A 27,858-nucleotide genomic window follows, 5' to 3' on the forward strand; every position below is an offset into this window, starting at 1 on the left:
AACAGGTAAGCACACCACCACACTTAAAAAAAAATCCAACTTTAGCCCTTCGGATTAGGAGCATCACCAATTAGAATGCTGATCTGTTTACTTAGAAACCTAGGTGACCTCAGATTAGGACAAATCCCCTAAAATCTGATGCCTCAAAAATAGGAAGATAATTCATTTCTCCTCCATCCCTGGGGGTGTCTGTCATGTATCCTTTGGCTGGGGAAGTCACTCCCTTTGTCTCCTTCCTAGGATTTTTATCTCTTTTGTGTGACTGACATTTTCTCCCCTAATTATCCTTCACATATCCAAATCTCTGATACTTAGGACAGCCTAAGTTATATTTCAGAGATGCTTCTAAGAAACAATATCTTTTTGGGGGGCTTTTTTCCTGAGAGGTAAGGGGATTTGAAAGAGCATCTCTCTCCTGCCTGTAGGCAAGGTGGTGCGGAGGACTGTAAACTAGCCGATTGGGCTCAGCAGACTGCGGGAGACATGGCAGAGAGGGTACAATGGAATGAGGAGGAAGAAATTGAAATGAGTGGGAAAGCGTTCAAAAAAAGGGGACACCCCAGGACAGGTGAGGCAAGAAACAGGAAACCAGGACAGAGAACCCCAGGCCCTGGGGCTCCTAATGCAGAAGCCATGATGGGAAAAGAATGCAATTTCCCGTGAGCGAGCGGGAGAGCCTTTGAATGCCCAGACTCGGCCGGCCCTGCCAGGAATTCAGCCACATAAGGCTTCACGTTTGTTTTGGCACATCTCTCTCCTCACCCTGCCCCCTTGTCCAAACTGGCCAAGCAAGCCCGCTGGGGAGTACCAACTCACAGACTCCCCCGTTTCTCTTCTTCCACCTTGGGAATTTTCTTAGGGTTTTGATGCACCTATTAGACCCCAAACCCCTCATCTTGGTTTCAGTGCCATGTGGTTCAGTGGAGCTTCAGATTTTGGTAGTTGGGCATTTGGAAAAAAAAAAAAACACAAACAACCCACAACTTCAAAAGCCCCAATTTTTTGTTCTGGGCATTGTAACTTCATTGGTGGCGGCAGTTTGGCCCTAAAAAGTGAGATCCTAGTCTCATTAAAACGGGACAAGTTGTTTGGCTTCCCTAAATAAGGTGATTGGGGTGTGAAGATAGATATAAACCTTTACATAGAATTAGAATCAGCTCAGTCTGTCCATCAGTAGCATTTGTGGAATGTCCCCTGCGTGCAGAGCACTGAAATGGGCACTTGGGAGAGTACATTAGAGTTACCAGAATTGATCACAGGGGAAGAGCACAACCTGGCCAGGGCAACTACTCGGGGAGTTAAAGTAGGGCAGTGAGAAGAAAGGAGAGGACAAACGAAAGAGGATGACCGCAGTTTACCCATTTCATTGGAAATTCCAGCTTGGGTCTCTAGCTAAGTCACTAATGCTGCCGCGGATTTCTCCTTGGAGAGAAAACCCTACGTCAAAGTAAAACAGGGCAAAGAATAAGGTAAAAGCAGCCCTCTGAATCAGCACGAATCCCAATCTTGAGGCATGAAATTTCACTTTCTGCTATTAGCTCGGTCAGCATATATTCCCATGCAAATATTGACCTAGAAATACTGTCTCGAGGGTTCCTCCAGAATGTCCTTTCACAATATTAAATCTGCATGCTGGCCCTCTAAGTCCTAAAAGAGACTTACATACATGAAATATATGAAAGCATGCAAAGTACAAAAGCAATCAGAGGAGTACAGTACACAGTTTCAATACCAAGGGGACAATATTTAAAACTGCTCAACAAATTGCTCTTTGGACAACTTGGATGACAAGGGAAGTAGTCAAAACAGATGCTGATTGACTGTCTTGGCACTGAGGAAACCGACTCTCCAAGAAATGCCATTTTTGATCAAAGAAAAGAGCAGCCCAAGGCATCATTTCTGCAAATCAGGGGCTGTACATAAATGCCACATATAATGCTACCATGGCTCAAGTGGCCAGAAAATTGCTGCTGTTGGAGGAGGAGGAGGAGACACTAAACAGTCAGTGGATACAAGTGGTTAGTAGACTAACCACCCAGCATTAAAAGAAAGGGAGTTAGAGGGGAAGAAAACCTTCTCTCCTGCAATTTGTCAAAACGAGCTCCAAAGCAAACTCTTAATTTTTAGCTAAATCTGCAAATCGCCTCAAAGAAATGCACTCTAGGCCAATCTCAAGACCCCACAAGAGGCTGGCTGGCCAATCCAGATTTTACAGATTCCCAAATGCAGAAAATGTTCGAATCGCACCGACGACATGCGACTGAGTGCTTACTCGGAGTTCGCTCACGGCACGACAGAGCGCTGGGGAAAAAAATGCAAAGAGCCGGGGAACTCCGAAGTTTCTGTGGTTGCCTTAAAATGGTTTTGACCTGGGCTAGACAGAGGAAAGGTTTTATGTGGCTTTCCGGAGATGTGCGGCTTGGCCAGGCTGAGAGAACTCAGAACTGGTCCGAGAGAGCAAGGATACATTTAGATAGGGGTGGGTAATTATTTCAGAGGGAGCCTTCTTCCTCAGTCCGTCCGGCCTAATGCGGGGCGGGAGGGGAGGCACAGAAGCTAGGGTGGATGGCTAGGGGAGGGATTTCAAGAGGCAGAGGCTGTTGCCCTTCGGCCACCTATACTGGCTCCTGTCTAGTTCTGGTTTCCGGGGGCTCCTGGGCCCACGGTCACTCTGAGCTCCTCCAGGGCTGCCGGCTGCAGCCACCCCAGGCTCAGGGAGAACCACCCCCTGGGGGGCCGGAGGCTGCTGTGGCTACATTTTGCCCACCCTGATCGAGGTCCTCCTCTCTCTCAGCTGAAGGCTGGTGGGTGGTAGTTCATCCCGAGGGGGAGATGGAGCGAAGACCAGTGAAGGGACAGCAGGTCATCTGGATGCTTTTTCTTTTCTAAGCCCTTAGTGTTTAAAACAGATCTGCTGTCGCTAAACGTACTTCTACTTAAGGAATACTGAGCGATCTAGTAAGAATCCATAGCAGAGCCTGCTCGAGGGTGAGTGATTGAAAGAGCTGAAATTAGCAGTGGAGATGTGTAAATAAAGCAGAAGTTAGTTAACTGCCACTCTATTCCTAAGAGTCCAAAGAAGCCCCAGATTAAGGATTATGCTCTAAACGAATGACCAGGACACTCAATCAGCATACAAGTGCCCAGTAGGACAGGCCAGCCCCTTCAATTCCTAAGCACAGAGAAGTTATCGCTCTATACACAGACAAGTTTTAATATCAGCCAAAGTTAAGAACTGACAAAAAGCAAGATCTTATCTTTCCTTCGTTTTTATTTGCTTCTGGAAGTTACCACGCTTAAGGCCAATGAGCTAAACAAACACCAATGGAAAAGAGGATCATCCACACTGACACTGTCCTAGCGGCTCCCTGCCTTCGACACGCTCCAACTGTGTACTGTACTTACCCCGTTCCACTCTACGCTCATACTCACTTCCTCTCCTCCGTCAGGGCCACTCTCGTACTTTACCACGTCAACGTTGAGGCTCTCTCGGCTCCGCCTTTTCTCGATGCTCTCAGGGTCGTTCAGCACCTCAGCCACTCTCTGTTTGTGAGCATTGTCGAGACCCTGGGGGCCAGACGAGGGCAAAGGGATTTCCGATTCAGAACTTTACCTTCACCGCGACGACCCTGAAGGCCGAAGATCGAAAAACCGGTGCCAGAAGGAAGCCGGGACTGGCCGGCCACGACTCAGCGCGAAAATCAGAAAAAAATATCTCAGAACGGCTACTGGTGGAGGGGGAAGGAGAAGGGAGGTTGTGGCAGCACTGACACCGGGGGAGAGGGTACCCTGGCCCATATCCCCATCACTTCCATTTTACTCGGCCTTGAGGTGGGTGCCTGGAGAGTACTCTAGTAGTGGTTGACCCCCTGCCTGGTCATCCCATCAGGGCAAAGTTGGAAGAGGACTAAGGAGACTGAGTGGAGCCCCTCAGGGGGAGCAGCGTGACCAAGAGGAAAGAATATGGGCCCGGAAGGCGAGAGGACCGGGCTCTAATCCCGGCTCTGCTACTTGCCCGCTGTGTGACCTTGGGTAAGTCACTTCACTTCTCTATGCTTCAGCTACCTCTTCTGTAATGCGAGGATTTAGACTGTTAGCCCCACGTGGAACAGGGACTGTGTCCAAACTGATTATCCTGTACGTTCCTACCCCAACACTTACTGCAGTGCCTGGCACATAGTGAGTGCTTAACAACAAAAAAAGTCAATCAACAATATTTATCAAATGCTACATGCAGAGCAGCGTACTCGGTTCTTGGCAGAAAACAAAATTAGAAGACACAATTTCTCCCTTCAAGAGGCTTCCAGTCTAACGGGCTGATGACAGATACGAAAAATATACAGACAGAAGAAGAAAAGCAAAAATGGATTTGTGGAACGGTGAAGTACTTCAGTACTTATTCCAGCACTAAGCACCGTGCTTGGCACATAGTTGATGCTTAATTAACACCATCATTACTATTATGTTGGAGTAGGATAGACTAGGAAAAAGCAAACGTTCTGGGAATTAGTCAAAAGTAGAAATGTGAGTTTTTAGACTTACCTGTTTGCGAGACCTCATTGCCGCTTCCTCTAACGTTTCAGCCGCCTCAAACTTGCCTTGGCGCCTGTAAAGTGCCCCAAGGTTCTTTAAAGTAGTTGTCACCGTTGGACTATAAGAAAATACATTTTATGCACAATCAAAATTAGTCAGACCGAACATATGATTTAAACCATCACTGTTAGGATACTTTCTAAAAAAACAAAAACCAAATGAGCTCAACATTTCCCTTTAGAACGATAGGAAAGTTTCAAAGGTTTGGGATGTGAAACTGTACTACAGTCAATATTTCTTTTTTCACAGGACATCCAGGTTATTTGTATTGTAAATTCTAGGGGATTATGATTCTTACATATTTTTAATAACTATATTAAATTATATTAATATATAATATGTTAATATATATAACTTAATATATTGTTATATTTAAAAAATCCCTGCTACATACATTTGAAATTTTTTACTCCTCTGTTGCAGCACTGAGTAAAATAGCGTTGAAGGGCTATCCAAAACCAGGTACAAACCACTTTCTATGTAAATTAATTGAAGGAACATATATTCTTTAACAGATGGGGGGTGGCTTTTAATGTATTTTGAATGATCCAAAACAGACCAAATGGCAGCTCCCAAGGACATGGGGGAAACGAAACCTGTGAGTTTTCACCAGCTGACTTTTCACCCGTTGTGGGTGGCTGGGGCTCAGCAAATGTTGACCAAATCCCTCTGACACAATATCTCCGTCCTTTGGGGGTGGGAATGATCTTTGGTTGTCTGGGGTTTTCAATTTCTCTCTGCCTCCCTCTGCTCCCTCTGTAGTAATCATAGTTATTAAGCTCCTACTTTGTGCCGAACACGGTACTAAGCCCCGGGAGAAAATACGCAGGTGGGAATTAAAGCCCGGTCCCTGACCCTCAAGTGGGACTCACCATCTAAATCTGCTAGTTACAAAGTATCGCCTCCTCAGCCTTGACTTTACTGGAATGATTGGCGGATCGGTTGGGCTCTGGTCAGGAGCATGCACGACACGGTTTGTGCTCTCGGTTCCTCCATTTGGAGCCCCTGCCCTACTCTCGGCAATTAAAAGGGCTCACCCTAATTACTACCAAATGCTGTTTGGGGAATCAGACAGCACCTTTCCACTAAGAGAGTGAGCTGGTTAATTTTCAGAGTTGCTCAATCAGCCTTTTCGATTTTGACCCCAAACCTCCCTCTTACATTGGGACCCCACGTGGGACAAGGACCAGATTAGCTTGGATGTAGCCCACCGCTTGGTACACGGTGCTTAACAAATATTACAATTATCGTCATTATTATTACTACCTCCCAAACGAACTGCCACCCACCTTCTCCCCTCCGGGATCAGGGGACAAAAGGAAGCAGAAGTGACACCAGAAGGCAGTCGTGGCCCTCTGGCTCTGTTCTAAACAAAGGGGGGGTATCTGAGGGAAGGAACAGATGTGGCAGCAGTGAAGCCGGGGAGGATCTGGGTTTTGCACGCCCAGCATGGCAGAACTGACAGCAATTCAATTTCTCATTAATATTTTATGCTTTTTTTCCTGCCTTTTGGAAGTCTCCAGCGTGCAGCTCACGTTGGTGAAGGATAAAATGCAGTTGAAGAAAAGGGGAAAACAGCTCGAGAAGACACCTGAAATACCTCCAGAGAGATTAAATTCTGGAGCACGGATTGTCTTAAGGTAAAGTGAACCAACCTGTCAACTTTGCAGGCTTTGTACCAACCACCGTATTCTCCAAAAGACGTTCCATCCTTCTGCTTTCCCTAAATTGTAAAGGATAAAATAATTACAAAGCAGTTGGAAGAGGATCTAAACTGGGCAGAAACACCCGCAGAGATTAGGATCTTACTTTGCACTCTTCTCGCTCTTCGGCGTGCATCCAAATGGGTTTGTTCTCATCTGGAGGTGAAAGACAATTGCCAAACATGATGGACATGGAATGGAACACTGCTCTCTACAAGTACGGCACTTGACTCGCTGCTGGGGCTCTAATCATAGCAACCATGAGCTACAAATTTCAAGATCTTTTTATCTTTTCCTTGACCTGCGTTTAAGCAAGGGGTCTGAATCCTGACTCTGAAATTTGGGTGTAAAAAAAAAAATTAATATCTTCTACGAAAGAAGCCATTCAAATGACTCACCGTAGGATCTAATATGAAGTTAGAATATTGCAATTTTTCCATTTCCTATTTTACCTAACATGAGGAGAAAATCCCTACCTCATAGGAGAAAGACATTAAAAATTGCTTGTAAGATCGTTACTGATGGGAGGCCTGGATGCCTAAAGGTGTAAAAACTACAAAATGAACTTTTTTTGAAGATAAGCCAACTTTGCTAGACTATACTCTCTCAAGCACTTAGTACAGTGCCTCTGCACTCAGTAAATGCTCAATCAGTAGACTGATTGATAGCCTGTGAATTAGTTCAAAAGAGGATAGAAAACTTAAAATTACCACTTACAGACTATACATTTTATTCTAATGCGTTTGGTTATGCACATGACTAAATTCCTTACCATCTACAGAGCCAAATTCCCTTTCATGCGCACGAGTTAGGATCTCCTTATACAGAGTTTCCGCTTGTTTAAATTTGCCTTGTTTCAAATAGCAGGATGCCTTGAAAAGAAATACAGATGTGATTTAACATTTTCCAAACACAAATGAAATCTCTCTCAATCTTCATCCCAACAACATGGTAAATTTGAAACACAATTCACAGGCAGGGCAATCAAACGAGCAGTTCTGGACTTTCCATTTCTACAAACCTACCAGATTATTTTTCGTCTTCGCCACATTAGGGTCATCAGGTCCCAGTTTGGTTTGGTAGATCTCAAGTGCTCGTTGATAATAATATTCCACCTCCTCATATTTGCCTTGATTCTGGCATAATAAGGCCAAGTTATTTAACTGCTTGGCAACATCCGGGTGATCCTTCCCCAAAACCTAAGGATCAAAATACAGAAGGATTTAGACACGTCCAGAATTTGTGGCTGTGCCTTTCAAATTCCCTCACTCTTTCACCGCGTTGCACTGCACATTCTATAACGTCTCCCATTCACGTTAAGAATGTCCATCCCCATCCTCTCAAAGTCAGAACATTTATGAATAGACCACGGCTTTATAGAAGGTAGCAGAGTTTAGACTAAGATTAGTCCTTGGTTACCTCCTCAGTCCAACTTCCCTTACAACTACTTCCATCAAATAGGGATAACATCATGATGTCATTTCAATTGTACAACTTCATGTCATGCCCTCCCCTCCCCAACCTACATGCACCTCTCCAAAGTTAAACTTTTTATTTCAGAATTTCTATTCCCTTCTCTCTTCAAAAAATATTAGATAAATCTACTGCAGCTCACTGTGGGCAGGGAACGAGCCCGCTGACTCTGCTGGACTGTGCCAGAGCTCTGTACTAAATGTTTGGGAGAAGTTGGACTGTATTCTCCCAAGCACTTAGTACAGTGCTCTGGCACATAGTAAGTGCTCAATAAATACCACGGACTAAAATACAGTTTTCAGATTTTTAGTTTGCTAACACAGTACTGGATCCATATAACATGATTTCCATCTGGAATTTAAGTTGGGGTACAGTTTCTATTCAACATGTTAAAGCAGCAGTGCAGCCTATTATAAAGAAATAGATTACAGATAAGTTCATATGCACTGTGAGGCTGAGGGTGGGGCGATTATCAAGTACTTAAAGGGAACAGATCTGAGCACATAGGGGAAGCAGAAGAGAGTGGAAGCAGAGGGGAAGAGGGACTAGTCAGGGAAGGCCTCTTGGAGTAGATGTGATTATAATAATACTTTGAAGGTGGGGAGAGTGGTAGGCCCAGGAGTCAGAGAATCTGGGTTCTAATCCTGGCTCTACCACTTAACTGCTGTGTAACCTTGGACAAGTCACCGAACTTCTCTGTTCCTCAATTTCCTACACTGTAAAATGGGATGAAAGACCTGCTCACCCTCCTACTTAAGACTGAGTCTGGTGAAGGACAGGAACTGTATCTGCCTGATTACCTTGTATCTACCCCAGCATTTTGTGCAGCGCTTGACATATAGTAAATGCTTAACAAATACCACAAGAATAAATCAATGGTATATACCGAATCATACAGTGTGCAGAGTACTGTACAAAGCACTTGTGAGAGTACAACAGAGTCAGCAGTCATCTTCCCTGCCCAACAGGAGCTTACAGTTTCGAGGGGGAGATGGACATTAATATAAATTTATGATAGAGCACTGCAAGGTGTTTATAAGTGCTGTGAATATGAGGGTGGGGTGATTATCAAGTGCATTAAAGGGCACGGATCCAACACAGAAGGGAGGGGGAATAGGAGGGCAGTGGGCTCAGCCGGGCAAGGCCTCTTGAAGGAGATGCGATTTTAATAATTTGAAGGTGGGGAGAGTGGTGGTCTGTCAGATATGAAGGGAGAAGGAGTTTCAAGTCAGAGGGAGGACATGGGCAAAGGCTCAGCGGTGGGGCATACAAGACAGAAGTACAGTGAGTAATTTGGCATTAGAGGACAGAAGTGTTTGGACTTGGTTGCAGCTTCCAACACAAACTCCTTACCACTGGCTTTAAGGCACTCAATCAGCTTTCCCCACCCTACTTGTCTGGGAGCTAGTAGGAAAATCTGAGACAAATTAACTTGTTTTTGGTTATCCATTGGAGGAATCCCATGGATTTTGAAGCTATGGACAGTCAAAGGTTTCTTAATAATGATGGCATTTATTAAGCACTTACTAATAACTGCTTATTAGTACAGTGCCTCTGCACTCAGTAAATGCTCAATCAGTAGACTGATTGATAGCCTGTGAATTAGTTCAGAAGAGGATAGAAAACTTAAAATTACCACTTACAGACTACACATTTTATTCTAATGCTTAGAATACAGTTCTAAGAGCTGAAGAGGTTACAAGGTGATCAGGCTGTCCCACGGGGGGGGCTCACAGTCTAACCCCATTTTACAGATGAGGTAACTGAGGTAGAACAGTGCTTTGCACACAGTAAGAGCTTAACAAATACCATCATTATTATTATTATTAAGTGACTTGCCCAAAGTCACACAGCTGACAGTTGGCGGAGCCGACATTTGAACCCATGACCTCTGACTCCAAAGCCCGTGCTCTTTCCATTGAGCCACACTGTTTCTCTCTTTATTACTATATCATTAAATTATAATATATTATACAATGAATATGATCTTACTCTTCCTCACCTCACTAATCTGCTACTACAGCCCAGCCTGCACACTCCGCTCCTCTAGTGCCAGCATACTTACTGTGCCCCAAATCTCGTCTATCCCACGGCTGGCTCCTTTCTCACGTCTTCCCCCTAGGCTGGAACTCCCTCCCCCTCCAACCTGTACTTCCCAAGTGCTTAGTACAGTGCTCTGCACACAGTAAGCGCTCAATAAATACAATTGATTGATTGATTGATTTACACCTTCAAAGCATTACTAAGGTCACATCCTCCTCCAAGAGGCCTTCCCCGATTAAGCCTTCTTTTCCCTGCCTTCCTCTCCTTCCTGAAGTCTGTACACCTCAATCTGTGACCTTCGGACACTTGATATTCTTCCCACCTCCAACCCCACAGCGCTTATGTACATATCTTTAACTTATATTTTATAAATAACTTGTTTATACGTATTAATGTCTGTCTCACCCTCTAGAGTGTAAGATTGTTACTGGCAGCGAACATGTCTGCCATGTCGCATTATACTTTCCCAGGCTCTTAGTACAGTGCTCTGCATACAGTAAGGACTCAATACAACTGATTGACAGCAGAATATAAGCAAGGTACCATAGGGTAGGATTATATTCATAATATCATAATGTAATTTAATGATATGGTAATAACTCAAAAGCCACAGTCAAAATCCCTGGGATTCCGCCTACAGATAACCCAAAACAAGTTAATCTACTCCAGAGTTTCAGGTGAACAATAAATTTCAATTCATATAACTAATTCATATAACTGTTTGGAATGTGTCGTTTAAAGGTTCTCACATTCTGCACCCCTACCCTCTTCTCCAGAACTGCTGGAAAGCATAAAGCACAGCCAGAAATTTAAATTAATCTAGAGTCTTTGGAATTAATTTGCTCCTATCCAATAATCCCAAAATAAATTTCAAAAACATTTCACATCAATATTGCTCTTGCCTAAAGACACCCTCTCTGTTCCTAGGTGAACTGTTCCCTTCCTTCCCAAACGTCAAATTCCTTTTTTTCCTGGGAAGCCTTTTCTGAACCACCTGAAGTTCCTGAAAACTTGGAGTGACACCTGCTGTACCAGTCTGTGTTATGAGCGAGCTACATGGAGGTGTAAGTCCTTTGGACTTTGTCTGATACAGTCTTCTATAGTACATGATTTTTCTCTCAAAAAATGGTCAAGTGATTCATTTCATAATGGAAATATTAGACTGTGCTTAGATCCGAACCCCAAGTTTTCAAAGAATCCAAAACTGTGTGAACAATGCAATCCTATGAACTTCAATACCTTTTCTCTGATCTCCAGAGCTCTCTTACACAAAGGCTCAGCTTCCTTGTACTTCCCTCTTTTACCATAGAGAACTGCAAGATTATTCAGTGTTGCGGCCACCTGACAAAGCGGAGAAAAACAGTGAGCACGGCAAAACTGGTCAAGATAGTGAAGGTTTCTACAGTTTACAGATAAAGGAATACAAAAATTTGTTTTATCACGTGATAATCTTGAATTTTAAAATGCTCATTTCTGCTTTGGATGGGTAGTGTAAAGTTCTGCAAAGAAGTATTAACACTTGTATAATGTATCCTTCACTGCAATTTAGGCTATGTACAGTATATACTCAACTGAATTCAAGTTAAACAAATCAAGAAAGGTATGATCTGACTGACATAGTACACAAGAGAGCATTAAAACAAAAAGATGCACCTTTATGTGAATTTAGCTGCTGATTTTAATAAAAAGCAAATGGAATTGTCCATTTAGAAAATCTTTGCATAAACTGCATGCAATTTGATTAAGGATCAGAAATGTATGGTTTCGAAGCCGTCTGGGGTGAGAATCAGCTTTCTAATAAATTACATGCACAATGGCATGTGCTAAATATTCAAGAGGAAGACTGAAGGCAAGTAATTGGTGTTCAACGATACACTGTGGCTTCCTACCTCAATCATCTAGTGACAAGCCGGGTCTTAACCCCGTCCTGTTGAGTTCAATATTAGAATGAGTTGGGTACATTGGGTACAACACTTGAGGAAAATGCATTATCAAAAGAGGGGGAGAGACAGATAAACAAACCGCTGGGTGATCTTTGCCCAGTGTCTTTTCACGAATGGCCAAGGCGTCATTCAGTAGGTTAGCTGCGTCTTTGTACTTGTTCTGATCCCTGAATTGAAGAGATGGATGGCAAGTTATTTCTCACTCTTTGTAAGTCGCTAAGTCACGGTGATTTTTGCAACGGCAATATGCTTGTGAGCTGGTACAAAGGGAACCCCCAAACTCTGCACTTCACGCCCGGTTTAAAGAGCCAGGCCAATGGATACGACAGGTTGTTGACTAGTCTACGGTGAAGTGCCCTGGGCCAGGAGACATTCAGTGCTTAGAACAGTGCTTGGCACATAGTAAGCGCTTAACAAATGCCATCATTATTATTTTCGTTTCAGCAACCGGGACATTCTCGCTCCTACGTCAGTCACTTGGCCTCACAGCCAGATTTCATTCCTCCATCAGGCCTTCAACCAGGAGAGCAGGGAGAGCTGGGACCCCTGAATAAGGGTGAGCAGCAAACCAACACCGAGTCCCCTTTCCATAGTAGGCCCTCTGGGGCTTCATCGGAAACCTCCGTCTCTGATGCCAGAAGATTGCCAGCTCCACCTTGAGAAGGGAAGCCACTTATGTCGCTTTCACAGATACAAGCTGAACATGACGGAGTGGAGTTCTGCAGAGGGGAACTAGCGATCCCCCAATTTAAGGGGAAGAGCCCAGCCTCTAGTAACCAGAGGAGGGACCCACCGCCCCCAAGAAAAACCCTCCTGCAAAACTACCGATCTAAAAGAATCCTATCAGAAATGCATCTCGAGACCAGGAAGGGTTGAAGGTGTTTGAACTCCTCACCTGTACACCAAGGCCAGTATATTCAGCATCGTGGCCACGTCCGGGTGATCGTGTCCGGAAGTCTTCTCTAGGTCTTCCAGGGCTTGTTTGCAGAGAGGTACGGCAACCTCATAGCGACCCTGGGAAGCGTACTGGATGACGAGATTATGAAGGGTCCGTAATCTGGCAGGAATTTCATAGCCACCTTGCTGGGCAGCGGCCGCTGCACTGCTATGCTGCTGTTGGACTGCAAGAGAGGCAGGTTTGCATAAAACTGGTGGGCGAAGAAAAATCCACACTAAAAACTGTCTAGGACAGACATCATCCAGTGTTGGATTTATCCAATGCAACACTGTTCAATAAATGGTAGCATTGAGCATCCACCCTGCGCGGAGAACAGCATGAAGCGTGAGAGAGAAAAACCGAGCCCCGCCCCAAAGGAGTTTACCATCTAGCAGGGAACACCAACGCTCAAATAGCTGACCGGTAAGAGGAAGAAGGAAAAGCAAACATATAGACATGAGAGGGCTTCGGCAAAAAGGATCACACACCAGAGGAGAAAAGCATACTTTTGTGAACAGCGGCATTAGGTCTTCTTTACCCCGCTGACTCTTATCCCATCGTATACTTAAAACCGGTCAGAGGAGCACCACCAAAAGGAAAAATGCCAGTACAGATCTTTCATGCAGTGTCACCTCAAACTCCAACCTTACTACAGAGTAGAGGCAAAATGCTGGGGGTCTACTAGTGAAGAGATTCATAGCTTTAAATACTGATTAGCTATCAATCAATCAATCGTATTTATGGAGCACTTACTGTGTGCAGAGCACTGTACTAAGCGCTTGGGAAGTACAAGTTGGCAACATATAGAGACGGTCCCTACCCAACAGTGGGCTCACAGTCTAGAAGAGGGAGACAGAGAACAAAACCAAACATATTAACAAAATAAAATAAATAGAATAGATATGTACAAGTAAAATAAATAAATAGAGTAATAAATATGTACAAACATATATACATATATATACAGGTGCTGTGGGGAAGGGAAGGAGGTAAGGCGGGGGGGATGGAGAGGGGGAGGAGGGGGAGAGGAAGCTATCTACTTCCTGGGATAAATTTCTCAATTCTCTCACCAAAAGGAATACAAGGGAGATCTAAACTCATCTGGCTTTCTCTGGCAAACTAAAAAAGATATGAACAAACTTGAATCAAGCTTGTTTACATTTTGAAAATAAACCTATCTGGCTTCCCATTCAGATGGGACCAGAAGGAAAATTTAACAAGATGCTAACAGTTTTAAATTCAAAACAATGCTAATCGGATCACAATCCCTTATTCGTAATGCCGGCTATCGAAGAATGCTCAAGTTTCAATTTAAAGTCATTGCTCTCCAACAATGCATTTCAGCGAAGAAACATCCTCCCACAATATCAGGCTATGCCCATGTAATTTTAAAGTACTTGTTAAGCATGCTTTATTCAGCGTTTCTTCCTAGGCATTTGCTAAATTACTGATCATAACATCAATAAAAAAGCTTCTGAATTTGAATCACCACATTGAACCACTCCTTCACCTACTTCCTTGTCCTTGATCATCTTCGTCATTAGGGAAGAGGTCATCCAGAGGTTCTTTGGTAGAATCAGTGTCTTTGTCCTCCTATAAAATAATCCAAACCAGAAAACATAAGTATACAAAGTACTGTACTATGAAGGTTACGTTACATAAACTCTAGACTGTAAGTTCATTATGGGCTCTGCACAAAGTAAGCACTCAATATGTAAGACTGATTAATTGAAGTGCTAATGTCCTGAAAAGCTAAAGGTAGCAATTATCAACATGCTTCTGACAATTATTGTTTCTTCACAACAAAAATTGTCAATCATTTGCTCAAATGAGACATCACACCGTGAATCCGAACACTCTGCCAATGCCCTTTTGCAATTGCCACATAATGGTCTTCAAATTTGCTTGAATGGCAAAGCTAATAAAATATATTCATTAGTTTTCTTAGTTTCAGACTACATTTTATTGGCCAATTTTTACTGGAGAAGAAGCACGGCTTAGTAGAAAAAAGTCGTCATAGGGCCTGGATTCTCATCCCAGCTCTGCCACTTGCCTGCCCTGTGAACTTGGACTAATCACTACACTTTTCTGTGCCCAGCTGTAAAAATAAGAATTTGATACCTGTTCTCCTCCTACTTAGACCGTGAGCTCCCCAACTGTCTTGTACCTATCCCAGAGCTCTGGACTTAGCAGTGGATTTTTTTTTTTAATTGCATTTATTAAGCGCTTACTATGTGCAGAGCACTGTTCCAGGCACTGGGGAATTTACAAGGTGATCAGGTTGTCCCATGTGGGGCTCACAGTCTTCATCCCCATTTTACAGATGAGGGAACTGAGGCCCAGAGAAGTTAAGTGACTTGCCCAAAGTCACGCAGCTGACGAGCGGCGGAGCCGGGATTTGAACCCATGACCTCTGACTCCAAAGCCTGTGCTCTTTCCACTGAGCCACGCTGCTTCTCTAAATGCTTCTGCTGCTTCTCAGTGTTTGGAACACAGCAACTGCTTAACAAATAACACAGTTATTATTCTTACTAGCCATTTTTGGGTGAAAGACAGTAAAAAATTCCTTTCAAACCTTAGTGATACAAAACATCTTAAATTGAACAGAAACCTGGAAAACAACCTTCTACTTTCTTGACTGAGGTGAGTTAAAATCTGGTGTGGGCTGACAGAAAACGGTGCTGATTGCCCTCGCTTTATCAATCAATCAATCAATCGTATTCATTGAGCGCTTACTATGTGCAGAGCACTGTACTGAGCGCTTGGGAAGTACAAATTGGCAACATACAAGCAGTTCACCTCACAGTGGACCACTGAGAGGGAGAACAGGCGGGTCGACGCGCCTGCTAGGCCCGGGCGTACTTACGCCATACGGCTGTGGAACTGATTTACTTTGCTTCAACTTGAAACTCAGGCAGAAGTCCCCTCCTCCGCCCTCAATCCTGGGGACCGGTTTGAGGCGACATACTGAGCTAGGGACTTGAAGGGGTGGTGACGAACTGGGCCCTGCGGGTGCTCTCTGAAGGCGACGCTAAAGGAGGAAAATGAGTAACGCAGGCCCTGGCAAGGAAGACTGCTGCATCACAATAAGAGCACCCAGGGGGTACGGAGGTAAGCCTGCCTTGCTCTTGGGAGGGAGCAAAACAACAGACACACACACACGTATTAACTCAAACAGAGATGGGAAGGGCAGATGTGAAATCCAGATGTGCTGCCAGAATCTAGACAGCATCAACCTGAATTTGGAAGGGGTCCCGGAAGCAGCAGAGCCGCTTCCATTCGGCCAGAAGCTGACGGGCTCTCCAGGAGGGCTGCCAGGGGTTGATTTAGAAAACTACGTCGACGCGGCCCGCAGCTAAACAGTGATTCGGAAGCGATGCGATGTTTTGGCGCAGAAAGTTATCCTCTACCAAGAGCAGATGCAAAACCAAGGTGCGGAAGAGGTCACCTTAAAAGAAACAGTTCTACAGTAGCTGAAATGGCCAAGACCGCCCCAATAAATGCCCTAAGATTATTATTTTAAAGAACAGGGACTTACTGATGGAGAAATATCGTCGTCATATTTTTTCAACTGATTCATGAATTCCAGATGTTTCTTTTCTTCCTCCAACTGGGCCACGGACTGTTCGCTCTTTTGTAATTTTTGTTGTGTGTTAGCTAACTCGTCCCGCAGCCACTGATTTTCCTGGCACAATCGGCGCACCTGAGCACGCAACTTCTGTTTCTCCGATTCAACGGCATTTAGATGATTTGACAAAGCCATCATTACCTGAAAAATCCATAAATGATTAATAAAAAAAAGATCTAGATTAATCATCTACAGTATTTAACATTTTCATGCCCCTGAAAATCCGTAATACTCTCCACTATCCTTTAAGAATCTGTTTCTGGGCCATATTATACACTAACACAAGAGAGAAGCAGCATGGCCTAGTGGAAAGAGGCCACTAGACTGTGAGCCCACTGTTGGGTAGGGACCGTCTCTATATGTTGCCAACTTGTACTTCCCAAGCGCTTAGTACTGTGCTCTGCACACAGTAAGCGCTCAATTAAATACAATTGAATGAATGAAACAGCACAGACCAGGGCTCTGCCACGTGTCTGCTGGGTGACCTTGGGCAAGTCACTCCACTTCTCTGTGCCTCAATTACCCCATCTGTAAAAATGGGGATTAAGATGGTGAGTCCCATGTGGAACATGGACTGCGTCCAACCTGAATAATCTTGTAACTACCCCAGCACATAGTACAATGCCTGGAACGTGGTAAGTGCTTAAAATAACACACAAAAATAGGAAAGGCTTTAGTCATCCGCAAGCCTAGAAATCTATGCCTTTATTCACCAGAATAAATGGATTTTCTTTTTTATTCTAATGGATGATTCACTTCAAAAAACACTTTTAGTTCATCTTTTGTTTACACTATTGCCATGCGTTTTCAAAGGCTGAAAGATGCTATATTCAATCAGATTTGAGCGCTTGGTATAGTGTGCTGCACACAGTAAGTGCTTAGGGGAGTAGCACAGTAAGCGCATAGACACATTCCCTGCCCACAGTGAGCTTACAGTCTAGAGCCGGTGGCGGAGGAGACAGACATCAATATAAATAAATTAGAGATGTGCACATTAGTGCTGTGGGGCTGGGGGTCGGGGAGAACAAAGGGAGCAAGTCAGGCAATGCAGAAAAATGTGGGAGAAGAGAAGACCGTGGGCTTAGTCTGGGAAGCCCTCTTGGCAGAGATGTGCCTTCAATAAGGCTTTGAAGCGGGGAAAAGTAATTGTCTGTCGGCTATATATCTATATATATCTATATATAAGTATATATATAGTATAGTATATATACAAGTATATATATCTATATATCTATATATAGATATATCTATGTATACATCTATATATATAGATATATATACTTGTTATGAAGTCTGTCTCCCCCCTCTAGACTGTAAGCCCATTGTGGGCAGAGATTGTTTCTCTTTGTTGCTGAACTGTACAGTGCTCTGCACACAGTCAGAGCTCAATAAATAAGACTGACTGAATGAATGAATATATACATATCCAAGATTTGCTAACTACTCCAAACACTTTCTGGACTCTCAGAACTCAGCATTTAAGTGGTCTAATGACAGGAGGATTCCGATAGGAGGGTTCTGGGATCGAAGCCAGACTTGAGTTTCTAAGGGTCTCAAGCTCAGAAAACGGTCTCTATATGTTGCCGATTTGTACTTCCCAAGCGCTTAGTACAGTGCTCTGCACACAGTAAGCGCTCAATAAATATGATTGAATGAATGAATGAATGAATGGTGGCCCTTTGATTCAAGTAGCAACAGTAACAGAAACAGAGGCTGTAACTCGACTTGATAAAACTTGCTCATTTTTGTAACGCCAGCACCACAATCTTGGATGTAAACTGAATCTTTCTTTTGAATAATATAAAATGCTTCCATAATTATTACATCATATCCTCTCATTCTTCTGTGGTCACAAAGAGTAGACAGTCTCCCCATTTTACAGACTGAGAAACTAAGGCTGAAAAGCAATTTGCTTGGGGCCGAGCCCAACCCAGAGCCCAGCCGCTTCTTTTCTTGCCTTAAAGTAATAGTCAAGAGAAGCAAAAAGTAGGAAATGGGCTGCTTCTTCCTGAACAAACGTATTTTGTGGCAACAAAAATATCTAATTTGTTATACTTACGTGTTTGACATTTATGGAAAGTTTGCTTGTAAGATGCCCCAAATAGTGTAATTTTGATGTCAAATTACTTTCTTAAAGCTATATCCACCATATGAAATTTCCTTCCAACGAAATCGCAAGTGTTCACATAGACAGTGTAACAAATGGACCCAAAAATACTACCTCTACAACAAAACATCCACTTTCTGCACCTCAATTTCCTTACAGCCTCTTCTTTAAAACAGAGTTTTCCATTCCTCCCCTGTAAAGCGTAAACGTTACATAATTTTTTTTTAAAACCAACAGACCTATCACAGATTTTTTTTTTTTTTTTTTTGGTTCTGGGGCATATTGAAATTAGAACGCTTAATTTAACACAGACAATTCGCTACTTAAGATGTCTGTCAGACACCCGAACAGCACCACTCTGGTGATAACTTTTTTCAAAAGTCTGCACTTCCATTTAGAAACCTCAGGTGATGACTATTTTCGGAGGCCCGTGTTCAACTCTTCTCATTTTGCCTAGCAAAGTCTTTTTGTGCCAGCATGGTTCAACAATGAAGCTGAGGGCATCCAAAGATGCCCCCCGCCTGCCTCCCCACCCTGGGTTACCTATGGGGGCCAGTGGCACCCTCCAGCACCCTGTTGACCCTTGCTCCCTACCATAAATTCCGCATTCATTCATTCATTCATTCAATCGCATTTATTGAGCGCTTACTGCGTGCAGAGCACTGTACTAAGCGCTTGGGAAGTACAAGTTGGCAACATTATAGAGACGGTCCCTACCCAACAGCGGGCTCACCCGTTAGATGGCTGGTGGCTGGAGAAAGTCCATTATTCTGAACTTCCCAAGTGACCAGTTCAGGCAGCGTGATATGGGACTGAGGGGGTCCCAGCTCTGCCACTTGTCTGCTGTGTGACCTTGGGCAAGTCCATTCACTTCCCTGGGACTCTGTTACCTCATCTGTAAAACGGGGATTGCGACTGTGAGCCCCATGCAGACAGGGACCGTGTCCAAACCGATATACTGGTATCTACCTCAGCGCTTAGTACAATGCCTGGCACATAGGAAGTCCTTAACAAATGCCATAATTATTATTATTACTGTTCTTACTAATTGGGCCCTCAATAAATGCTACTAGCAGCGTGGCTCAGTGGAAAGAGCGCAGGCTTGGGAGTCAGAGGTCAAGGGTTCTAATTCCGACTCCACCACTTGTAAGCTGTGTGACTTTGGGCAACTCGCTTCACTTCTCTGTGCCTCAGTTCCCTCAGCTGTAAAATGGGGATTAAGACTGTGAGCCCCACGTGGGACAACCTTGATTACCTTGTATCCCCTCCCAGTGCTTAGAACAGTGCTTGGCACATAGTAGAAGCAGCATGGCTCACTGGAAAGAGCACAGGCTTTGGAGTCAGAGTTCATGGGTTCGTATCCCGGCTCTGCCAGTTGTCAGCTGTGTGACTTTGGGCAAGTCACTTCACTTCTCTGTGCCTCAGTTGCCTCATCTGCAAAATGGGGATCAAGACTTTGAGCCTCCTGTGGGACAACCTGATCGCCTTGTAATCTCCCCACCGCTTAGAACAGTGCTTTGCACATAGTAAGCGCTTAATAAATGCCATCATTATTATTATTATAGTAAGCGCTTAACAAATACCAACATTATCATTATTATTACTCTGCACTTTAGTAAGTATAAGACACGGAATAAGCTTGTTTCACTCTGACTTTCCTAGGGTGGAGGAAGTGAAAGCAGCACGTTATCATCTACGGAACCATTTAAAAATCATTTTCCAGGAGGTCTAAGAAGTCGGCTGAGGGAACGGTGACACCAAGCTGGAAGCCACCATGAATTCCCACTGAGCAGGGCTCTCCTCTCGCTTGCCTCTCTACCTGGCTCCTTGTGCCGCCTGGAAGATTTTCAAATTGAGAAAGTTTCCCTCAGTTTTCAGGGAGGCCCGGGGAGCTGGACAGTAGGATGGCACACACCGCGGCACCGTCAAAGAGGGAGAGGTTGCCATCCACTTGCATTTTGTCTGGGTGGTCCTCTACCCGAGGTAGCTCTTCCAGGAAATCTGTATTACTTCCCGGAATATTTAAAATCCGGGTTTGCTTGTTTTTTCTATCAGAGGAGAGGAGTCATGAACCCCAGCAGCAGCTGCTTGGAGTCTTGCCTGCTAGGAGGGATAGGACTTCCGAGGGGCAGTACGATAGAGAAGCAGCATGGCATAGTGGATAGGGCATGGGCCTGAGGGTCATGGGTTCTAATCCTGGTTTTGCCACTTGTCTGCTGCGTGACCTTGGGCAAATCACTTTATTCACTCAATCACATTTACTGAGCGCTTACTGTGTGCAGAGCACTGTACTAAGCACTTGGGAAGTGCAAGTTGGCAACATATAGAGACGGTCCCTACCCAACAGCGGGCTCACAGTCTTTATTTCTGTAAAGACGAAGCAGCGTGGCTCAGTGGAAAGAGCACGGGCTTTGGAGTCAGAGGTCATGGGTTCGCATCCCGACTCCACCACGTCTGCTGTGTGACCTTAGGCAAGTCACTTAACTTCTCTGAGCCTCAGTTACCTCATCTGTAAAATGGGGATTAAGACTGTGAGCCCCACGTGGGACAACTTGATTACCTTGTATCCCCCCAGCGCTTAGAACAGTGCTCTGCACATAGCAAGCGCTTAATAAATGCCATCATTATTATTATTATTATTTACTTCTCCTTGCCTCAGTTACTGCACCTGTAAAATGGGGACTGAGGCTGTGACCTCCACATGGGACAGGGACTGCTTCCAGCACGATTTGATTGTATCTACCCCAACGCTTAGTACAGTGTCCGGCATAAAGTAAGCGCTTACCAAATACCAAAACTCTTTTTTCTCTAGGGTGACAACAAGGTGGCAAATCCTACCACCACTGCATCACGTGTCAGCCCCGTGGGGGTCAAGTGATCTCAGTGCAAAACTACCCGTTATTTGGCTCTTTCCTCTCCCATCTCCTACTCCGAACAGATGTCTCCTCACCGGTGAGTTAATCCAAGACCCGCACTCGTCTAGGGACTGTTCTGGTCCTGATGCCCTGGGCACGTCGGGGGTGACAACTCTTGCTGGGGGCTGCCAGGGAGTTGGACTTTAAAGCAGTAGGGGATCTACTCCCCCGAAAACCTCCCAAGGTAATTTGGAAAGAGAGGAAGAGGTTGATGTGCTGTGGCTGAACCACTGCCAGACGCTGGGCCACCCCGAGTTAAGCAAACATTTTTCTGCAGTTCATGTTTTGCCTGTTTCACCTAAGTTTCACTATACAAGCAAATCTGCTTCAATTATTTCTAGGCAGAGGAAAGGCACCTGGCCAAATGCTTCTAGCAGATTTCTATTTGCCTTTTTGGGAGAAGTTCCTCATGAGTAGGGCAAGTCCTCTGTGTTGCGTTCAGGGTCTGCCAGAAATGCTATTACTGGTTTAAATGACATTTCTGGTTTTTCCAACTGCATTTTAAGATGACAGGTGCTCCCCCAAAGTGAGCTTTATTAGAATCCCCTGTTATAGTTTTTAGTATCTTTATTTAAAAGTCAGGATTAGTGTACTTCATCAAAAAAAAAAAAATGAGTACTACGCATCCCTCTGAGGAGCAAGCCACCTGCTGATTTGGGGGTTTTTTTTCCTATTTGGAATGAACTACACAGGCATAATTCGCTTTGTACCCAAGCATTTAGCTGGGTTCAGTTCTAATATTTAAACATCCCCAAGTTTTCTCCCAAACAATTCCACTCCACCATCCTGTCACACTAATGAACACCAAATAAGGCCTGTTACTTGATATGGGAACTACTTGAAAATGGGCTAAAAATTGAGATTTTTCCATTTGAGGGAATTCAGAAATCACACAGGACGTCAGTCTTCTAAATGACATAACAGGTCATTTTCCCCCCCTAGGAATAAGAACAAAGGGCAAGAGGCCAGCAGTGGCTGTTCAAAAATTTCGGAACCTTTTCAGACTGTTACATGAAGTAAAATGAAGAGGCCTAATTCCTGTTGAGAACCAGTTTTTCCTCCATGAAATGTGGAAGGCAAAACTGCACCCTGACAACCTAACTCTGTGCTGCTGTCGATGAGAAAACAAACAAAAACCTCACACTGAGACAACCATTCCATTCAGTCCCATTCTTGAGAGCCCCATGTGGTCCCTGAGATTCACAAAGCATTAAAAGCAGAAGATTAGCAAGGAGGCGGGAAAAGGCCTGAAGACTCAGGCCCCCAGAGCTCACGTCACAATTTCATAGACCTGTAAGAAGTAGCAATAGTAAAAATTAAAGCTTCACTTTTTCCCTAAAAATCAGACTAATTTATTTATTTAGTGTTATTCTTCCTGTCCTTACTCTCCCTTAGAGTCCCAAGTCTGAGCAGGTCCCTTACAATATGTCAGAATAGTACACATCTAGCATCTGGACTTTAAGTAAAATTTAGAAAATGAACTCGTATGAGCCGCTCGATGTAGCTTTTAAAATATCTTCCCATTACCTCTGCTCCTGCACATTTCAAGTTGAGACAATGGCCAAAGACAAGATTTTTCCCGATAAATGTTTTCTTAACTGAAAGTCACAGTTAACTGACCACTTCTGCCCCCAATTCTACCTGTGCCTCGCTCAGTCCAAGCTCCAGCATTTCCAGCGATTTCCGAATCATGTTTGATTTCTCTTCCACCAGATTACTTTCGTCATCTTTCTTCAAACACTTGAGGGTTTCGAGTAAACTCTGCAAGATGGAATTGTGTTCATTCTTCAGCGCCTCCAGTCCCTGAATAACTTGCTTTGTCTTCGAAATAATTTCATCTTGCGTCAGCTTCTCCAACTTGTCTTCCTTTAGATACACCATCGTGGACATGTTGTCATACATTCTGAAATGAAAAGAATATACACAACAAACTCAGGTTATCTATTTTTATTTATGTGAGGCTAACTATTGAATTTGTAAATGATTATAGACAGATAGATATCAGAATAGGATATTGATTAATTTTGTCCATGATAAGACTGAAAATGAACTCTAAAAGACAGTTTGGGTGAGGATTACACTCTGGGTTTTGGCCTTTAAACTTCTTTCGTATGTTCCCTCAGCATTAAGTAAAATGCAATACATCAAGCATCTTGTAATTACTATGTGATTATACTCTTCCCTGCCACTCAAAGTTATTTTCAGGCAGATAAGTTATTTTGAGATGTTATATTTAGATATATTTTATGTGGAAGGAGCACTTTGCAATTACCATTTCAGCCACAAAAATTCAAAGTTAGGCAAACACCCATCAGATCTTCAGTACGTATCCAAGATTATATAGGATTCCAAATATGAGGCAATATAGTTCTTTTATTGTTTTGGAAAAATGGAGTCACAAAATCAGTTACTTTCTTCAAAAAAAACTAAAATCAAAACCAAAATAAAAAACCACAGACATTCCAAAATCAGAAGAGTCAGGCCTGTACGATAAAATAACTGATTCATAAAGCTAATATACGAATTAAAACAATGCAAACAGCGACAGGAATTCAATAATCCAAGCAACCATGACTACAGAAGAGAAAGTCGCCGTATCGTCTCAACAGTCTACTTGGTTAAGACAACTCTCAACCACACGAGCTACGAAGTGAAAAGTCTTCAAGCCGTCGGACGTGGTCCTATGAAGCTGAGAGGTATGATGAGTACCCCAGGCCCAGTGGTGAGCCTCGAAATCAAGAGCCCCCATGCAAGGCCTTAGAAACGGGGGGGTGACTTTCACCCAGCAGGCGGTTGTGTTCAGTGCGGGATGAGCGGCCAACACATCTCCCCCTGACCCCAGGCCAACTGAGTCCTGTGACAACCCTGCTAGAAAACAGCGTGACAGAAATAATGACAAAGCGAGGGCCCAATCAAAGACTCTCTCCAGGGGTGGATTGGGCCAGGGCAATTGATCCAGGGAGAGGGAGTGGGGCGAGGTTTAGAGAGTGGGACTTCCACCCTTAAATCTCCCCCCATCCTCATCAAAACTGGGCTGTGGCAGGACTCGATTGACCAACCACGTCGATCAAGAGTATGAGCTGCGTGCCTACTGCAGGGAGAGGGGGGCCCTAAACCCTCGGAAGGAGTCGCCAGAGCTAGGAGTCACCATTCCTGACCTAAACACTAGTTTCTGGGTAGGAGGAAGAGGATAAGAATATATGTATGTATGCTTGTACGTATTTATTACTCTATTTTATTTGTACATATTTATTCTATTTATTTTATTTTGTTAATATGTTTTATTTTGTTCTCTGTCTCCCCCTTCTAGACTGTGAGTCCACTGTTGGGTAGGGACCGTCTCTATATGTTGCCAACTTGTACTTCCCAAGTGCTTAGTACAGTGCTCTGCACACAGTAAGCGCTCAATAAATACGATTGAATGAATGAATAAGTGGATTTGTAGGTGCGCGAGTGCTCAGAGGATAAGCACCCTTGTCCCGGCTGCCTCCGGACAACCCCGAACTGAGTCTCTGACGCTTCCTTGCTTCCCTCCACTGCCCTACAATGCGGGAACTGCTGAAGTGGTAGCTAGACCCCTGCTAGAACTGGAAGAGGAAAAAGAGCAAACAGCATTCTAGTCAAGCATCCCCAAACACTCATTCAATGGTTGAAAAGCAACATGGATTAGTGGGAAGAGCACGGGCCTGTGAGTTAGAGGACCAGGGTTCTAATCCCAGCTCTGCCACTTGTCTGCTGTGTGACCTTGAGCAAGTCTCTTAACTTCTCTGTGCCTCAGTTCCCTCATCTATAAAATGGGTTTTAAGACTGTGAGGCCCATACTGGATATGGACTGTGTCCAACCTTATTAGTTTGTTTCTACCCTTGCACTTAGCACAGTGCCTGGCACATAGGAAGCACTTAAATACCAAAAAACAATGGTGATCATTCCAGTGTTTATTACGCACCTACTGCTTACAGAGCGTGAACTAAATCCTTGGGAGAGTCTTACCTTATGCCGTTGAGTCATTTCCGACCCACAGACACACCCTGGGCACACCTCTTCCAGAACGCCCTGCTCTCCACCTGCAATCATTCTGGTAGTGTATACGTACAGTTTTCTTGGTAAAAATATGGAAGTGGTTTACCATTGCCGCCTTCCACACAGTTAACTAGAATCTCTGCCTTCGACTCTCTCCTCTGCCGCTGCTGCCCAGCAAGGGTGAATTTTGACTTATAGCAGATTGCCTTCCACTCGTTGGCCACTGCCCAAGCTAGGAATGGAATGGGTACGCCTCTGATTGACTCTTCCTCCCGTGGCCGAGGCTGGTAGAGCACTGGAAACTCTCCAGGTGCCATCCCGAGAGGGACCTTGGGAGAGTACAATATGGTAAACAGAAATGACTCCTGCCCTTAAGGAGGTTACATCCTAACATGGGAGCCTGGCACAATAGTAATTTAGAGGTCAGAGGAAGGAGGAAATGGAATATGCACATGAGTTAATGGCTTCATCATCAACAACCACGAAGCATTTTACTAAGTGTTGGGGGAAACACACAACAGAAGTTGGCAGGCCAACAACCAAGGTCTAATCATCTCCCAAACTGCCACTAAGTGTTCATTTTCAGTCCAATCGTGGACAAAATGAATCAACACCCATATCTAACCCAACTCCCAATCTCTGTCCTTAAATCTACCCGTGGCCAGGATCATGTTTGATTTTTTTTTTTATCAACAAGATAATCTTGAGTTCTGGGAATGCTGATTGGATTTTTTTAAACAATAACAATAATAAGTGCTTACTATGTCCTAGGCACTGGAGTAAATACAAGGTTAAAAGATTGAACACAGTGCCTTTCCCATACGGAGAGCACAATCTATCATCCCTAGTCTACCGATGAGGAAATTGAGGTCCAGAAAAGTAAGTGACTTCCCCGAGGTCACAGGGTAGGCAAGTGGCAGAGCCAGGATTAAAACTTGGGTCTCCTGACTCCCAAATCCCTGCTTGTTCCACCAGGCATGTTGCCTCCCATAAACTTCAGGTGTTTCTCTTACGCACTTTGGGTCTCCTCCCTTTGTCTATAAGCAAAACTAGGCCAGGAATACTAATGATGCAATTTACTAATTTCTGATTACATTGGGCTCAGGAGAAGTGAGATGGCAACTGCACTATGGGGCAATTCAAATTAAGATTTCAGAGAAGCAACGCGGCCTAGTAGAAAGAGCACGGGCGTGAGAGTTAGAGGACCTGGGTTCTAATTCCAGCTCCACCACTTGTCTGCTGTGTGACTTTGGACACCTCATTTAACTTCTCTGTGCCTCAGTTCCCTCATCTGTAAAAACGGGGATTAAGACTGGGAGCCCCAGGAAACAGAGGTTGTGTCCAACCTGATTATCTTGTATCCACCCTAATGCGTAATACAGCACCTGGAACATAGTAACTGCTTAATGAATATCACTTTTAAAAAAAAAGCAGATTGGTGCAACTTTATTTCCTCCAGACAGTTATTCTATAGCATTAAAAAATCAATTTCCACAAGCATCTCAACTAAAATGAAGAAGGTACATATAGGCAAAGGCCATTTTGTGATTCAACTGCCTTGAAAACTGCTATAAAAGTGGAAAGGTATTCCATCTCAAAGGCAGGAATTACAAAGGTTGATTACATGTGCCCTGGGAATTATCTTGGATATGTACACATATCACACTGTAAAAATAGTATTGACTTTGAACAAGAAAAACATATTTCATAAAATTCCTGGAAAAAATGAGAACAACTGTTCCATTGCATTAAACTCAATCAGTGAATCAACGATATTGACCACACTTCCTGTGTGCAGAGCAATGTACTAAGCACTTGGGAATGTATAATACAACAGATTGGTAGATATGTTCCCTGCCCACAGCGAGCTTACAAGACTAGACTGTAATACTGTTATCTTCGTACTTTCCCAAGCACTTACTACAGTTCTCTGCACACAGTAAGCACTCAATAAACACAACTGATTGAGGATAACTTACATAGAAAGCAATTATAAATCAATCAATGGTACCTACAAAGCACTTGCTGTGTGCCAAACAGTGGACTAGACACTTGGGAGAGAACAATACTGCAGAGTTGGAAGACTGGTTCCCTCCCCACAGGTCTAGAGGAGACAGACAGATATTAAAAATAAAATACAGATAGGGGAATGGGAAAGTCTAAAGTTATACACATTAAGGCTGTAGGGCTGGGGTGAATATCAAGTGCTTAAACGGCAATAATCATCATCATCATCATGGTATTTGTTATATGTGCCAGGCAAGCAAACTGGGTGGACACAGTGCCTGTCCCACATCGGGCTCAGAGTCTCAATCCCCATTTTAGAGATGAGGTAACTGAGGCAAGGAGAAGTAAAATGACTTGCCCCAGGTCACACAGCAGACATGGGGTGGAGCTGGGATTAGAATCCAGGACCTTCTGACTCTCAGACCAGTGCTCTATCCGCTAAGCCATGCTGCTTCTCTAATATAGATCTAACTGCATAGGCAAGTAGA

At 43.9% G+C, this 27,858-nt stretch overlaps 1 protein-coding gene and 1 non-coding gene across 8 annotated transcripts in view; both read right to left on the reverse strand.

Annotated features, from left to right (window-relative positions):
* The window catches only part of KLC1 (kinesin light chain 1), an 83,409-nt gene that overhangs the window by 28,290 nt on the left and 27,261 nt on the right, over positions 1-27,858 (reverse strand). For 4 of the 7 annotated variants that reach the window (XM_038751345.1, XM_038751325.1, XM_038751353.1 and 1 more), the window contains 12 exons: positions 22,984-23,245; positions 16,231-16,461; positions 14,207-14,285; positions 12,651-12,876; positions 11,835-11,922; positions 11,052-11,153; positions 7,322-7,495; positions 7,069-7,168; positions 6,403-6,452; positions 6,249-6,316; positions 4,543-4,651; positions 3,406-3,567 (listed from right to left, as the gene is read on the reverse strand). In XM_038751345.1, the coding sequence (XP_038607273.1) occupies positions 3,406-3,567; positions 4,543-4,651; positions 6,249-6,316; positions 6,403-6,452; positions 7,069-7,168; positions 7,322-7,495; positions 11,052-11,153; positions 11,835-11,922; positions 12,651-12,876; positions 14,207-14,285; positions 16,231-16,461; positions 22,984-23,244 (1,650 nt within the window). In that variant the 5' untranslated portion in view covers position 23,245. Of the gene's footprint in view, positions 1-3,405; positions 3,568-4,542; positions 4,652-6,248; positions 6,317-6,402; positions 6,453-7,068; positions 7,169-7,321; positions 7,496-11,051; positions 11,154-11,834; positions 11,923-12,650; positions 12,877-14,206; positions 14,286-16,230; positions 16,462-22,983; positions 23,246-27,858 lie in introns of those variants that run through there. The other 3 variants (XM_038751335.1, XM_038751378.1, XM_038751372.1) reach the window with 1 other exon arrangement.
* On the reverse strand, positions 25,554-25,691 carry LOC119935164. Its single transcript, XR_005453094.1, has one exon. It is a non-coding gene; the product is annotated as a small nucleolar RNA SNORA7 (small nucleolar RNA).

Source organism: Tachyglossus aculeatus, chromosome 1 (genome assembly GCF_015852505.1).
Source record: "Tachyglossus aculeatus isolate mTacAcu1 chromosome 1, mTacAcu1.pri, whole genome shotgun sequence".
NCBI classification, from domain to species: domain Eukaryota; kingdom Metazoa; phylum Chordata; class Mammalia; order Monotremata; family Tachyglossidae; genus Tachyglossus; species Tachyglossus aculeatus.